General features: G+C 38.2%; 1 protein-coding gene and 1 pseudogene across 2 annotated transcripts in view; both read right to left on the bottom strand.

Annotated features, from left to right (window-relative positions):
- The window catches only part of ANKRD44 (ankyrin repeat domain 44), a 183062-nt gene that overhangs the window by 126228 nt on the left and 39568 nt on the right, over window positions 1-17266 (bottom strand). For both annotated transcript variants that reach the window (XM_023535992.1, XM_011369231.2), the window contains exons 2-3: window positions 12100-12178; window positions 2488-2558 (exon numbers count right to left, since the gene is read on the bottom strand). In XM_023535992.1, the coding sequence (XP_023391760.1) occupies window positions 2488-2558; window positions 12100-12178 (150 nt within the window). The remainder of the gene's footprint in view (window positions 1-2487; window positions 2559-12099; window positions 12179-17266) is intronic.
- On the bottom strand, window positions 15939-16057 carry LOC111745151 (annotated as a pseudogene).

Genomic DNA, 17266 nt, shown 5'->3' with positions numbered 1-17266 from the left:
TACATATTCATGTAAGTAATCTCAGTGCTTACCAATCCAGGCAACAGACAGATGTGCCAGCTCTCCTGCTGAACACACATATCCCCTTTAGCAAATGCTAACAGCCAAATTCCAAAATCCCGGTCCAAATTTTCTCTGTTCTTTCTCTTCCAAGCTGGCTTCCCTTTCTCAGCTATTATTTAGGGGAGGCACAGAGAAACAGTAATGGCAACAGGATAGAATTCAAAAAGTTTCATATGTGATATCTGAATTAAGGACTTCAACAGCAGAGCGAAGTGCTTTGGTCTTAAGAAGTCCTCGGTGAGTTCTAACAATGGTTATAGACACTCCAATTTTCATAAGAAACTTTTCAACTTGCTGTGACAGGTGTTAATATGAAGACATCCTCTTTCGCGAGCTTATAGATGATCCTGATTATTTCGGACTCAGGGCCTGTTTGTGTTTTAATTCCTTCCTGGCAAGAGACATCTGCAAGGGATTTTTTTTACTCCAGCAAACCTGCAGAGGGAGCTGATTCCTTAGAAAAGCAACAAATGCCTTTCTCAGATATAAAGGTTGATCCATCAGTGGGTGGATTGAATCCAAACACATTAAAGATATGTAAAGAAGGTAGGCTGATGGTTGACGGAAAATAGACGTTTTGATGATTGAAGCCTTTGCAGCCAGTTGAGCTAACAAAGGTGGCAATCACTTGGGAAAAGTCACATAGTATTGAAATCATCTGTTTTTGTGTCTTTCTGTCCCACTAGATTACATGCTTCCTAAGGCCAGGGGCCATGTGTCTTATTTTTTGTTATAGCTCCATCAGCAAGCACAGTGCCTGGCATATAGGAAGTGCTTAGTGAATGTTTTTTTTTTTTTTCTGAACTAAAAAGATCTGGTTTTGATAAAAGAGGAAATAAACCCATATTCTTCAAAAGATGCTTAATTTTTAACTTTTTTAAATTTACCAAAGATTAAATGGTCATAAAAGACCAGGAAAAACTCCTCTGTAAAGGAGCTGGTTTCATGAAGCTGGTTGTATGAACTCGAACAGTCCACTGCACCTGCTTTCCCAGGTAACACAGAAAGGAAATGTGGGACCATAAGAAGATTCTAAATTCCTCAGGATCTGAGGTAGGCAATTCAGAATCACATGCCTCCCTCATTCCATGTGGAAATGAGGGAAAAAGAATTCTATTTGGAAAAAGAATATGATCAATCTCTTATAAAAACTACCCAAATCACACAGCACAACAAGGAAGATTATGAGCACTAAGCTGTCACCTACCAAGTACACTGTGAAATTTCCAGGTAGTTGCCAAAGACGTAAGGCTAACACCAATGACAGCCATCAACACCTGCAACATCGGTGTATGCATTCTCAGCAACACCTCTTACTCCTAGGTGTTCCTGGAGAACATCACCTTCTCCAGTAGCAGAGAAGCAGCTTCATTTAGTAAAATCAGCTACAAAGACTAGTAACCCGATACTGAGTACCTCTGAGGTTGGCCCAAGTTTCCAGGCTCACATTCTCCAGGGTTCCCTGCCACCCCTCCCATCCTGTCTGTTTATAAGCTCTAGACCTGTATAAATAACAGGAATTGATTAGCCATCTTCACCCAAATTTCCAGGATTCAAAATAAATTCTTTCTCAAGCACCTACAATGTATCAGCTTGGGATACATCAGGGAACATATCACAGATCCCTGCTCTCACGGAGCTTACATTCCAGTGGCGTGTTTGTCATCCATGGCATGTTCAAACAGAACTGATTAGCATCCTGGCACCCTGCTCCTCTGCCTCTGCCTTCTCAGTTAACTGCATCACCATTCACCCACTGGCTTCTCTTCCACCTCACCTTACAAGGTTCCAAATCCTGTCAGGTCCATACTTATCTCTGCTGTGATCACTCCCCACTGCTCAGAGAGCACCTAGCCCTCTGCCTTTGACCCAGCCTCTACTATCAGACTTACCTTCCACTACACCCCATGTTCCAGCTACATCCAACTGAATCCACCATTCACTCACTTCCATGCCTCTTGTCCTCTAGAACGTTTATCCTTCTGCCTCAGCCTTCCTTCCTTCACCTGGTCTGGTAAGTCTCTACTCATTCTCTAAGAACTGGCTGAACTGAAATCTCTTCTTGGAAGATTTCTTCTATACAGCAGTTATTTGCTTCCTCCTTCAATTCAGTTGATATTACACTGATCTGCTTACCTGTTTGCCTCCCCCTCCGGACTGAGAACTTGCTGAAGTCAAGGATCATACTGCCCATTTTGGCTACCCTAGTCACTCCCTGCCCACTCCACCCCACCCCCGCTCCCGCAACATCACACCTGACATGCAGGAGGTACTCAAATAAATAGCTGTTCAATTTTGAAAGGTAACCCTCTTTCTTTAGAAGTAAAAGCCTTTTGCTCACCAGTGAGAATCCCTAATTCAGCAGAAAGCATTTTTCTCTTTCTAGCAACCAGAGGTGCTAGATTAAATAAGACAATCACTCACTTCACTTCTGGAGGCCACAGCTCGGTGCAGTGGGGTCAGCCACATGTTGTCCTTGGCATTTACACGAGCTCCTGGAACCAAACAGCACAGGTTAGAGGCATAAGGCAGTCAGGGAAAGTTCTGCTGACGTTATGTCAAATGCTATATATCTTGCACTCTCATTTGCCTGGTACAATCACCACATTTTGTTTTGTTTTTTCTTTGTATCAGTCACGTGCTTTCTAGCAACCAAACAGGAGGAGACATCCAGTATAGTGGAAGGATCAATATCAGGAGCTGACGATGTCACAAGAATTGGGTAAAAACTAGATGAGAAATACAGTGTATCATTGGGTAGGGGATACAGTTGTAAGAAGACTGAGATTCTCCAGGACTACAGAAATGTAGGTTCTGAAGAATGAAGAACTTTTTAGGGGTGTGTGTGTGTGTGTGTGTGTGTGTGTGTGTGTGTGTACACAAGTGACTGAATATAATGTATATTCATGAATGTAAATATATAATCATATATATTATTTAATTTTTAGTCATTAAGTATATTTATGTCACAAGGCACACAATGCCCTTCTCAGCAAACTGTCAGTGATGAGCAATCTTCAAATGATTGTATATTAGGGGCCAGTTAGGTTTCAAACAAATCTTGTAAAGTTGAGTTCTGATGAGATTTCCTCTGGGCTGAGGGGATTAACAGAAATCTGTTTTATCTAGGAATCACAATTATTTCTCTGGGACTAGCCAGATATTTTGTTAGGAAGAAGCCAGCTTCCACGGAGCTTTTAAACAGACACAACATGAAGCCTACGTAGGTTGCTGATGGTGCCCTCACACTATGGGTTGGACAGACAGGCTCGCACGAGCCAGAAGCAGCTCATAGCCAGGGATGGTCCTCATGCTCAACTCTCTGGGAGCCACATCACCATCATGGAGTACAAGCTCTGGATTCAGGGGAAGTAGAATATGTCTTCCTTCTATGACACCCTCACAATTCTCCATAAGTGCAAGCCCACCAACTCTATAACTGAACCGATAAGAATCCTAATATGAGCTTCCTTTTTCGGGAGGTTCAGGGTTTTGATCAGTTTTCTGGTCAGAGATGGAAAGTTTTATAAAAGGGCTACAGAAAAGAAGAAACTGTGCTTTATATCTTTGTAGATGCAACAGGATGAGACTATTTTAGCTTTAAGACAAGGAAGGAAGCTCATGAGGAAGAAGAGTGAGGGATGAATAAAAGAAACTAGAAAGTAAGGCAGAGGAGGGGAAGTTTGGAGGAGGAGCCTCCAGGACAAGGGCTGAGAAAGTGAGTCAAGTAGAAGCAGGGGCTGACTAATCTCTGCGAGGCCAAGGACAGCTGACAGTTAAAAAATAGAAACCTTGAATTAAAAAGAGAGAGAGAAGGAGAGAGGGAGAGAGAGAGAAACAGCAGAAGACTTTTGTGGTTGAAGATGTGTTTGAAATTTAGTTTAAGGTACTGACTAAAAGAAAATTAAAAATGGAACTTACACTTTTTTTCTCTTTAACTGTAGAACAAATACCATCAACAATATTAATTATAGAAAACAAGAACATAATAATCCCTAAAACAAAGAGATAGAATATCTCCTCTCCCTCCATTCTGATTTCATTGGTTTGAGATGGGGACAGGCGTAAGTATTTTTTAAAAGCTCTCCATTGCCCAAGGTTATTGTAATATGCTGTCAAGGTAGAGAGTCACTAATAAATTGTTGCTGACTTTATCAAGCTTAAAATGATTTGCATCCTAATTCTACTAACTCCATCCAGGCAGCTCACCTGAGAGTTCAAGCCCCTTACATCAATAAGGATCAAGTAAAATCAGTTTGAGTGCGCAAAGAAATAAAGGCAGCAGACATCTCCCTCCCCAGCAGCAGGAAGTCCTGGGCTAAATGCTCTGGAGTGAAATGAATGAGGTCTTGGAAGAACCTCATTCAAGTGGGATCCATGGTCAGAAGACCCAGAGTTGAGTTCTGATTTCAGCACCTACTGGCCCAGTGGCCAAGAGCCACTAATCTGTAAAATGAGCTAACAACAACACAATAATACTTCTCTATCTCCTTCACTAGGTGGTTGGGAGAATTAAATGAATTTGAAGGTACTGTATAAATTGCAAAGCACTAAAAAAATATTAGCAGTTCTTATTTCCAAATCCCCTCTAATGTCTCATTTACCTCTTAATCTATTACTCAAGAAAGTTAGAGGCTTTGTCTTTCTATCACATTTTTCTCCCCTAGTTCCAAAGACTGGTTATAATGATATGGAACAGAAATACATATTTTATTATTCGCAGTCTCTGACAGAGTAAATTTTGTGTTGCATATGAATAAACTTAAAAAGCTAATGCAAAAGAAAGGAATCCAGATGGTAAGACACATATGAAAAGATACTTCTCAAAATTCATTGGGACAGGCAAATGAAAGTGACATTAACATACCATTTCACACCCATCAAATTGGTGAAAATTATAGAGTGTGACAATGCCAAGAGTTAGTAAGAATATGGAAAAACAAGAAGACAAATACAGGTGGTTGGAATGTGAATTGGTACAACCCCCTTTGGGAGATAATTTGGTTCTACTTAGTAAAATTGACAATGTGTATGCCCTACCACCCAGCAATTCTACCCTAATCATCTACCCTAGAGAAACTCACACATATACAAGAATGTTTTCTGCAGCATGTTTATAACAGCAAGAAATTGAAATCCTAAATGTTAATCAAAAAGAAAATGGATAAATACACTGTGGTATAATTGTACCATGGAATTCTACATTGTCACAGAAATGAACAGATTGAAGTTCTATATATAAATAAACGGATGTACAAAAACATAATATTGAATGAACAAATGAAGCTGCAGAATAATACCTATGGCATAAAACCAGTTACATAAAGTTTTTAAATTTACAAAAACAATTCTATATGTTGTTTATAGATGCATGGGCATAAAATAAAAAGCAACAAATATGGCTAAAGAAAACAGATACCAGTTCTGGATAGTGGCTGCCTTTAGGGAGAGAAGATGGGAAAAATGATGAATAAGTACACCCAATGGGATGTAACTACGTTTTCAATGTTTTTCCTTAAAAAAAAAAAAAAAAGATAAAATGCAAATATGGAAACATTGATTTCATAAAGCTTGGTGTAGATGGGTATTAATTATATTATTTTTCACACTTTTCTGTATGTTTGAAAAATTTAATAAAATTTAATAAAACTAATAAAATTTTTTAAGACAGCTAATTAATACACTTTTAAGTTTAACATTTCTTAATAAAAATGAGGAGATTAAGTTCCTTTTATTATACACTATTTTTCCTTGGTTAGTGGCCCTTGATATAAAAATGACACTTTCACCCTGTCCATATAAAGTGGTTCAGCCATACGGTATCTTCCAGGATTTTCCTAAAGCTCACCGCAGGTGAGTAAGAGAATGGTAGCAAGACGCTGTTGGTTGTACAGTCCAATTTGAAATTTTCAAGTTAACAATACATTACTTGCTGGTCTCTTTGTTACTTTTCTCCTCTTGCTCTCCTCTCTCCATAATCACTATAGCTGACCCCAAGGGTATATTTTCCCAGCTGTAGAACAGAGGCAAGGTAAGCACACCCGGGAAAGGCAGGACCACAGAAGTGGCAGAGCTCTAGAATCTTAGAGAATCTGTTGTTGTCTCTCCAAATGCCGTTTTGTTATCACCACATTTTGAATCTAAGCATCTTATCCCAGCAGCTCCCTCCCCACAGCCCAGCCGGATACTGACTACGGCATGGTGCATGTGTGTAGCACATGCCCAGACCTGTGTCTACCTGCTCTTGCCACTGCATGTCAGAATCCTATCCTCAATCTCCGTCTCTTCTGCCTCCGCCACTTCTCCTCTTTCCCTCTCCTTTCCTCCCCTACCGCATGTGTACAACCTATTTCTGTCTTTGTGTGTTATAGTGCATTTGAATAACTATAGGTGAGTATTAAGACTAATCTTCAAGGATGTTTTATGAAAGGTTTGTCATAAAAGTAAAACACTGGAAACAACTATGGTGTTAGACAAAAAATAGTAGGTTAAATAAATTAACGTGTAGCCATGCGATACAGCTGCGATGCTTTATAAGCATGCTTAATAATATGGAGAGATGTTCGTAAACTATTGTTATGTAAAAAAAAGCAAGTACTAGAACATTACATATGAAATGAGCCCATTTTTTGTGCAAACATTGAACAGTATAAAAAGATATACCACAAAAGCCCTGAGATCACTTCCAGGCACACATTAGGCACTATATAATTGCTTGCTAACTATTTATCATAAGAGAGTAAGCGAATAGGGATAGAGACTGGGGGCATCTGCCATTGGCACAGTTCTAAGCCCAGGCCAGACCTAAATTAATACTTACCAATTGAAAGATGTTTTCTGGTTAAAAGAAAGATTCAGTAACATCTCCTTAACTGAACTGGCTTGAACTGGAGCTATGAAAATTTGCCTATCACGATAAGCAGCAACAGACCTATTTTACTTCATATTTTGAACACACAAGTAATACATGAATGAATTCTGCTTTGAAAAAATGTATTGTTACAGGTTTAGGTAAAGTCCTCTTGAGAATCATCCCCAATGCTACACTCTCCCCACTCTCTGAAGAAAAACACTGCTCTGAATTTGGTATGCAAGCTTCCAGCCTCTTTTATGCCTTCACATGCAGACATTTGTACCCATAGAAGCTTAAGAGAAATAAGCTGAGTGGTCAGCACAATAGTCATTTTATATATTTAAAATATTATACAATAATTTTTAAAAATCTTTTGCATTGTTTCATAAGTATGTGTTTACAAATATTGTGTCATATTTTAATAACAATGAATCTCCTTGTCTCACTCAACAATATATATTTCATATTTACCTATGTTGTTATTTAGGGAATGAGTCCATTCTTTTTAATTGACGAATGAATTCCAACATACAAATGCCACATTTTTAGACATTCTTTCTATTGATGGATATTTCAGTTATTTCCAGTATTTCACTGTTCAAACAATGCTGCTAAGAACCTCCATAAAATGACTCCTTATGCAAATGTGCAAGCATTTGTCTAGGATAGATAATTAGAAATGGACTTTCTGTGTCATAGGTCATTTGCACTTTTAGTTTTAATCGATAGTCTCAACCCTCCAAAGTGTGCCGATTTACCCACAATCAGTGTAGAAGACTGCTTAGTTTCTACACGTCCTCATCAACACTTGATATTATCAGTCATTTAAATTATTATAAGTAAGATTAGGAAAAAATGGTATCTCATTTTTGTGCTTTCCTGTTTAATAGTGAGGTTGGGTATCTTCTAATGTGTTTGTTTACTGGCCATTTATAATTCATTCTCTGAGAATTGCTTGATCATATTCTTTGCCTAATTCCCCTATTTTTTCAATTTTAGTATATGTGCTGCTGAAGTGAGCACTCCCTTATTTTTCTATTGTTCGTTCTTATAATTTATACTTAGATATTTGTATTACATTGTTATTACTAGTATTATTTATATGTTCTGAAAACTTTCAGTTTTATGTAGATCCAAATGTGGCTTTTAATATTAAAATTCTTTCAAGGAGAAAAATGATGGTGAGCTTACTGAGTATCACAAAGCAACACACCCCGGCGTGTAATAAACAACACCGGCATTGTTTCAGAGTAGCTTCAGAGTCACTTGAGGAATTGAAAGATAATTAGAACCTTGGGAGTTGCTTTTTTTGGTCACTGTTTAAGTTCTCCATCCCTCCCCTCATCTTCCTCCAGAAGATGGAATAGGCAGCTGTCAGGAAAACCTGCTCTCCCTGAACAACAGAATTATTATAACAAAAGCAGAGTTATCTGTACGGGGACTGAGCAGTATTTCATCAGTGTCATCCTCTGCTACTGGCTTCCTCATCCTGTTCCTCTGAACACATCCCAGAGTCTTGTTTACATGTCAGAGGGAGCCATCAGATGGTTTTGGCTCTGAGCTGAATATTTATAACTGATTTTTCTACAGGAAGCTTCATGTTATTTACCTGCCTGTCAGGCGCCATAGTGCACTGAAGGACGCAAGGTCTGCACATCTGATTTAAAGGCAAATGCTTTTTACCCAAGGATGTTTTAAACATTGTTTAAAAATTGCTAGGCTATACTGATTCTTCAGAAACAAAGACCCAACTAAAAGTTGTCAGGCATAAACTCTGATTACAAATTAAGCGTGTCTTTCAACTTATCCTTATTACCCCTTAATATCATTTTCACAGAGATCAGGAGTAACGAGAACTCTAAGCATCTTTTCCAGAGGCGATATTTCTGTTCTCTTAGTCTTGTCATCTAGGAAGATGTAGAACAAAGAAAAAAGGTAGGACTGGAAAAGATGACTGGAAAATCTCCCAGGCCAAAGAAAATAACTGATCCTTAAGGCTGATTTAGCCGAAGTTTGGCTTTTAATTGTAGAAATAAACAAATATGAAGAAAAGATCCTATGAAATATAATACAATGAGATCAGCTTGCTATTAATTTTTTTAAAAAAATACAGACCAAATATTCTTATAGCTCAGGACATTGTCCCTCAAAGCAATGACATCGGAAGAGTGCACGGTAATTCCATGTATGTGGCCACTGCTCAGAACATTTTTCGAACTCCTCTTGGACTTGCCTTTGGAGCCAGTTTACATTCCCACCAGACAATGGCTCATCATTGAATAATCATACCACACTGGGGGCCACAATCAGCACAGCCTGATTTAATCAACCCTCTTTCACCTCTTGGAAAAAACGAAAAACAAAATAATAAATCCAACCTCAAAAGGCAAATATTCGTTATGCATACAAGAATCAAAAGCATGATCTGCCATGGCTCAGGAGGCAATTTGCATTGGGAGGGGAAATCACATTTTGAAAAATCACAGGTAATAATTTTATAGGAGTACCAATTTGTTTGATGGCCTACATTCTAATAAATTGATTATTTTAAATTAATACTGACACATCACAAACACTGCTATGTTAGAGGATAGGTACTTCCACTTTCCTTTGTTCAGCCTGCGACTCTAACCCTCGTGCACCCCAGAGTTTCTCTACAAGGTATTGTCACTGTAGTCATTTTTTGTGTGTGGTCTGCTTCTTATATCTCAACTTTCATCTCTTAACTTATCCACTGATTGGCTCACATTGATCTAATTCATACATCTCTGAGCAAATAAGTTGGCAACTCTTTTCCCTCTCTCTGCTTTAAGCCTGACTAGGCCAGTTCCCAAACAGAAGCTGGGGCGGCGGGGATGGGGGGGTGCGGGGGACGGAACCAGAATCTGGACTGGCAGTTATAAGTAGAGGAAATTTGCAAGGCCTAAATTCTCACGTATGCTGCATTCAGGACTCTCCATCCACCTGGCTAATAGGAGATATTGTCAGTAGGAATTTAGCAGGTTTCGGTTACACTATGCTCTGTAAGTTAATACTACAATAGAGAACACAGCTGTAATGGGCTATTCTGGCAAGGCCAAATTATTTGTCCAACATGGGAATCATTAGCACCTCATTTATTATTAAGCTGGAAAACAGTTTGGTTGGATCCCTAAAGGGTCAGCTGCCAGATGTAAGCTCAGAGATGAAATCATCATGCTTACAATAATATTTCTTTAGAACTATAATATGCAAATTGAAAATTAAAGCCATGTGAATTCCAAGAGTTTGCCTAAGCTTCTACAGTTGAGTAAAATTTCTAAAGAACTTTCCTAATGCTCTCCCTTACCCTAAGCCTTCCTAATTTGATGGAGGGAGGAAGAAAAATTCCATCGCATGTGCTACAGAGGTTAACAGCTCAGTAATTCTAACACTAAAGAGGTATGCAGACCAAGGTATATGGAACCGCTTCCCTTGACTCTACTGAATATGCCATATATAAGAGGGGCTGATGGGCTTCACATCCATGTGAAGGTGATGTGAAACCAACTTTCTCAATCACCAACTCCCAGATACCTGAGGAAAACAGATAAGTCAACTCTATGCTGCAGAATTAAAACCTTCCCTTTCAGATGTGGAAAAATAAACAAACAAAAGGCAAATTTGGGGGTCTAAGATGAAGTTTTGAATTTGCACATTCATGAACAGAACATTCCTCTGAGACTCTGAGATGTCTTACTACAACATTCGGATGGTGGGTATAGCTAGTTGAGACTACTAGGTGTGATATCATAAAATTCTTTATTTTACATCTCCATTCATTTCTGCCTACAATTTTCCATGGGCCAAATTTCTACTGATGCAATGACTGGCCAGGTGTGTGTTGGCTCTTCGCCATAGCCTGTGCCAGCATTAAACAACACATGATAGTTTGGAACCTAGCCCTGGAATATCTTCAGAACTGTCAGGAGGAAGGCCTGTTCTCGAGACTACAAAATGGCACACAAAATACAACCTAAGTCCCACGTGACTGTCAGGAGCACAGGGCACATGTGTTGTAAGGCAGACTACTTGTTTTCTGGGAAAACCCACCTCAAGAAAGTGAACACAACAAAAATAGGGCAATGTGAATCTGCCTTGTCTATTATAGCACAATTCTTGTTTCTTTTCCACAATGTTCTCCATATCTAAGTAAATACACGTATCATCTCCTACACCTTTGCATAGCTTACTTTGGAATTCTACTATTTCCCTATACTTCTGCAAACAAAGGCAAAACCTTAGTGTAGGCCTTTGGCATAGTCTGTGGGCAGAGGCATTTCCTCCAGATTTTAATCTTCCCGAACAAAAAGGAAGAAGAAAGCCAGCCAGTCTGCATACAATCCACACTAAGGCACGTGCACAGGCTCAGATTCATTGCAGGGATTTCTCTAGCAAATACTAAAGGGAGAAAGCACATACTGGTTTTGGAAACCTGTTTGGTGAGATGTACCAAGCGTATAGATTTCTGAAAATTAAAGCATTAGCATTTTTAAATCAAATGAAATATTTAAAATACATAGAGAATATTATGAAGACTAATGTACACACAAAGCAGATTTAACATGTGTTTGCCATATTTGCTTCAAATTTTTAAAAAATAAAATAATTTACAGAGTTGTAGTCTCTTTTATACGCTTCCCTGAAAATATCTCTCACTCGACTTGCTTCCTCAGAGGTAATCACTACCCAGAAATTGATGTTTCTTCTTCTATGTTTTTATATTTTTATCACATAGTCACAGTCATATATCCATAAACAAAACAAAGCATTCTTTTGCAGCACAATTTAAATTTGTGTGTGTTCACATAGACTTTAAGAAACCAGTTTTCTTGTTCTATTTTTTTTACCATGGAAAAAATAAAAAAGTATTCAAATATACTGAATCGAGTATATCCAAGTATACTGAATTCATCTACAATCCTGGGCCTGATTGGACAGTCAAGAATCAGACTTTCAAAGCAATATAAAAGTTTTCCTGGAGAAGTCAGTTTTCAATAAGAACAACTCTTGCATTGTTTGTCATCTACTGATAAAATCACTGATCAAATATATTTCCATGAGCACAAGAAAGAAATTTGTTTTGGTTTAGCGTGGTAGTCAATCCAGTAAGTTAGTCGTTTAAACTTTATCTGCAGTTGACTTTAAGTATAGCTTGTATTTACCTGAAAGAATCAGAATTTCAATGATCTCTGCATCTCCCAGAAACGCAGCCACATGAAGTGGGGTTCGCTTCTCAGAATCCTGAAACAATAGGCAAAGATAAACAAGTCAGTGGTGGTTGCAAGTGCCTTTTGTAGACCTAGTAAGACATGTCACTCACTCTGAGGTTAATGCTTGTGGGAGAGAGTGAAGGCTAAACACCTATTTAAGTGAGTTCTGGCTACACATTTCTCTCGGCATCTCCCACAGTGACATGTACTAAAGATGCCAGTTTCTGTGTCTGTGGGTCATAATGGCCTCCTTTCTCCTTTAATAGAAGGCCAGCTCAGGTCAATGATGGATCATCATGAACTGGATGATAAAAATGAATTTATTTTCAAACCTTTATTTTCAAACCTAATGGTTAAAAAAACAAATTTGAACCCTTTTACCCACCTTAACAGCATAGTTCAAAAGCTTTCAATGATTTATTTTCCTTCTAAGAGAATGTAGTAGAATGATTCACGAGGACATTAAATATAAAGACAGTCATTTTCTCCTTTCTATCCCCATTAACTGTTGCCTAGACCAGGGGTCCCCAACCCCTGGGCCATGGACCAGTACCAGTCCATGGCCTGTTAGGAACTGGGCCGCATAGCAGGTGAGCAGCAGGCCAGCAAGACAAGCTTCATTTGCAGCCGCTCCCCAGTGCTAGCATCACCACCTCAGCTCCACCTCAGATTATCAGGCATTAGATTCTCATAGGAGCACCAATCCCTGGTGCCAAAAGGGTTGGGGACCACTGGCCTAGACTACTTCAATAAGTATTCATGTAATACTTACTGAATGCCCACTGTGTCCCAGGAACCAGATTCTGGGGACCGAAGGGTGACCATGAAAGGCCCAGTCTCTAACTCCATTAAACTTAAATTCGAATGAGGAGGCTAACATAGTCATGTAAACAAATGACACATAAGATCATTTTGGGTAATGATAAAGGCTATGACAAAGTTAAACAGGTTAATGGGATCAAGGAACTGGGAAGATGGGAATAAAATTCCTTAGGGTGGCAGAATAAGGCTTTTCTGAAAAGAGCTGAGGTTGACATTACTATTTCTGTTTTACAGATGAGAAAACTGTAACTCAAATAAATGAAGAAATTTCTCTAAGACCCCAGAGCAGAGCCAAGATTAGATCTTCACTGGTCAGACTCTGGTCTATGTCCTTGGAGAGGCAGCAAAATACCATGCAGGGGAAAAATATTGCTGTTCCATCTGTAAATTGAAGATAATAATATCTACCTTGGAGAACTGAGAAAAGAATTCAAGATAACACAAATAAACAAAGCTCTAGGCAGGCATGAGGCTTGGTTCTTACATAGCAAGTGCTCTGTATAGAGAGCCATTATTGTCATCAGCATAGATAGTTGTGTGATATCTTTCTTTCAAGACTAAACTCTCATAGGATGAAGACTAGGTCTTACTCCTGTTTATCCCCATAGTAGCAACAAACTAGGTGCTTAGCATAAATTGGCCAAATTGAATTGGTCTGTATGCATGTTCTCGTCCACAAATTTCTATCAATCGCTCCATAACAATGGTAACCAGAGCCTGTATGTTGTTTTAAGGTTTTTCCAAAAATTAGCATACATTTTAGTTTCCAGAGTTTCATGGTTTTGCTATTAATTTTAATCATTATTCCTGTGATTACTTGATTATACAATCTACCTAACAACCTTTGATTAGCCCAAGGATATCATTCTATTTTCTGACAGTTTAAGGCTTCTACTCTTGCTCAGTCTCTTTAAGACTATTGTTTTGATGCATTTCATGACTCACTAATATCTAAAACAGATGGCAGGCAGGGGACATGACAAGAACTGATCTTCGAACTAGTCTATTTGTTAGGAAGTCTGGTAATTAGGTTTTATGAAGGAATGAACTAATCTTTAAGTGGATAAAAAGAGGAGTCTGAATTAGCTGTCTATATATGCTGTTGCAAGTAATTACTATAGATATCTGGAAATTGGGTAGTCATATAACTATTCCATATGAAATAATGGTATGCCTTGGAAAATTCAGTAAGATATTCAGCCATGGTTCACCCTCTTACAGTTATATCACCCTTTCTGTGAAAGTATAGATTCAACATTTGAAAACACGCTGGCTTGAGAATCAAGTATATTCATTTGTACAATGAATTATACAAATAACTGAGACCAGACTTCCACAAATGTTTTCTATTTCTATTTCTTCTACTGAGATCTCTATAAGCACTTTCTATTTTAGCCTCATATTCCCTTTGAATCTCCACTAAAAATTTTCTCTTAAGTCCTAGGATAAAAGTTATATAATTATACGTTCTTCTGTGAATTGAACTGGTTCCAGTTTGGTTTAACAAATTAATTCTTACCTAAGCAATTTAAACAAGTACTAACCCAACCCAAATTATGACTTCACTTGACCTGAAACAAAGTCAGTGCTCTGTTTGAGAATTTGGCCTCAAATAAAAAGCCAAGAAAACCCTAATATCTAAATCTGTTGGTCTGTTATATGACTGGCCTTACTGATTTTGTGGGCCCTTTTATGACATATTATGGCATGGCTTGTTCAAATTGAAGTTTTTATAGTATAAAATGGGTGTGTTATGTGAGATCATATTGTAAAAAATCTTGATTGTAAATCCCAGTGTCCTGTTAATATGTATTTAAAAATTTCCTGTAGCTTCCAAAACATCTATGTCAATTGATCATCTCCTTCAGTGATACAGACAGGTAACTGCGGGTATTCAGGTAGTAGTCCTTTGGTTCTCCAAAGCAACGAGACCATATAAACAACTTCAAGTGCTATTAAGACCTTAACCAAAATAGCAATGTATGTCCATTGCTCACCAAGGTTTGCTAAGACCTGCTCCATAGCAGGAACCCAAATGACAAACAGGATCATGAGTCAAGGGGTGAATAACAGAGCCATAGTCATCATCATATTCAATCAGGTGAAATCAGCCAGATGTTTGCAGTTGATCCTCCGCCTAAGCATAAGGCCACTCTACTTTGTTATAAGCTAGACAAATGGAGTAGGAGATGCAATGGTAGAAGGAGGGGAAAGGCTCTGGGGAAAAGGGAATACTAGTAAAAATAGATTCTAGGCCAGTGATACCTCTAGGTATCAACAAAACCTATCTGGTAATTATGGAAGAGCTTCTGATTTTTTTTTCTGACATGCTTTTTCATCTATTCTACTGCTTGAATCTCATAACATCCCTGTTAGGGAGAACAGACCTTTCAGAACTATGTTGTTAAGTCTTATTATCACTACTTAAAAGAGAGGCATTCTGGGCCCTTGGATAGGTTCTGTGACTTGCCCAACACAGCAAATTAATGTCAAAGAATTAGGTATCCTACTCCCAACCTGAAACTTTTTCTTTATAAAAATGGAAGCAAGAACATCTTATTCAAAGTTGCCTTGATAGTCTATAAACCTTTTAATCCCCCAAAAAAATCTGAAAAAAAAAAGTGACAAACATATAGTAAACAATTTTTTAGATGAGGTTACAATAAATTAAATATCTGGAGCTGAAAATGAAGAGTAAACTGAGAACTAAAGCTGAAAGTACATGAGCTTATACAACAGGGAGAAGTCAGTACAGCAGAAGGTGGGGATTTAACACCTGCTCAGGGGTAAGAGATGAGGTAGAGAACTAGAATGAGACCCTCATGTAGAGAAAAACCTTTGAAGTAGTCTTGAAGAAAGATTCTTTTTATTATTATTATTTTTTAATTTTTTAATTTTTTAATTATTTTTTTTAGACGAAGCAACCCTTGGTTGACCTCACAGATTGCAAGGACCTTGTCAGCTTACAATCCCTACAGCACCTGGTCTTCCTAGGTGGTCTCCCATCCAAGTATTAACCAGGCCCAAGCCTGCTTAGCTTCTGAAATCAGAGAAGATCAGGCTTGTTCAGGGTGGCATGGCCACAGACTTGAAGAAAGATTCTTAAAGTAAAATGATGGGCTCGAAAAAAAGCCAAATACTCTGCAGGCAGATGGCAAGCAATGCCTTGGCCTGCATTCTTGGTGGGGGAATAAAAGTATCTCCACTGAGCATTTGCATCCCAAGAGTCTGTTCTCATGTGGTTTCGGATTTTGAATACACAGTACCTGTGCAGTCCCGGAACTTTCCAAGCTGAAAAACAGGTATAAATATTGATGCTATGCAAAGGATATCCCTACGGCGCCAAGGAGAAAAAACAAAACCTATCTGGAGAAATGTTCCCTTAATCCAAGAAACTCAGGACACCCACAGATTAAACTTCCACTGAAAATGAGCTCATAAACCTAAACCACAAGACCCATGTGGAAACAATTCCGTAAGCAAGAGTCAGCAGGCATAGCAACCAGAAAGAACTTGAGATAAGAATTTGATAGAGATATAACTAATTTTTTAAATAATTTAAACATGAAGGACAAAGTCCAAGGGAGAAAATAAAACATTATTTTTTAAAAATGAACAAAATTTGGGGTAGGAGATATTAAGGAATAGTTATGGGAAATAGTACAAACACATGGTGCTAGAAATCATCTAAGACTTTGGTCTAAGAGACATGGCACAGAAGAGTAAACAAGAATAGGAGAAGGATAAAATAAGTACAGAATATCTTTTGCAACCATTTATTCAGCCATGTTTCCTAGACATAGACATTTATTGAGGAGTTATTATATCCTAGATATTGTGATAAATGTAGGGAATATAGAATTTAAAACATCCAGCCTTCACCCTAAAGAAACTTACAGTCTAGTTACCAGTTTCCAAATTTAGAGCATCAGAACAAAAATAATTAACAGGGACATGGCAATTAGTGATATTTGTGATGTTAAATGATTTGTGAAAATCATCAAATGCAATGAGACAAATGTCTTAGTGAATACTGCCCCAAAACTCATCTAATTCTAAACTGCCCTAAACAGAAAGTCTATACTGACAAGAAAAAAAAAATCTCTTCTGAATTGGGAAATAAATACATTTTGCCCAGGACTCCCTAGAGGCCTTATTGGCTCCAGTTTTCTAGGAACTTTGGAAGCCTTGGACCAAACTTCCAGGTTGGTCACAGAATCTGGTTTGTATCTTACAGGCTGACTTCAGGGTAGTTTCTGGACCAAAATTAGAATCCAGGACCAGGCCAGGATTCAAG

The sequence above is a fragment of the Pteropus vampyrus genome, unplaced genomic scaffold, assembly GCF_000151845.1.
Source record: "Pteropus vampyrus isolate Shadow unplaced genomic scaffold, Pvam_2.0 Scaffold146, whole genome shotgun sequence".
In the NCBI taxonomy this organism is placed as follows: domain Eukaryota; kingdom Metazoa; phylum Chordata; class Mammalia; order Chiroptera; family Pteropodidae; genus Pteropus; species Pteropus vampyrus.
This window is presented reverse-complemented; position numbering and strand designations above follow the sequence as displayed.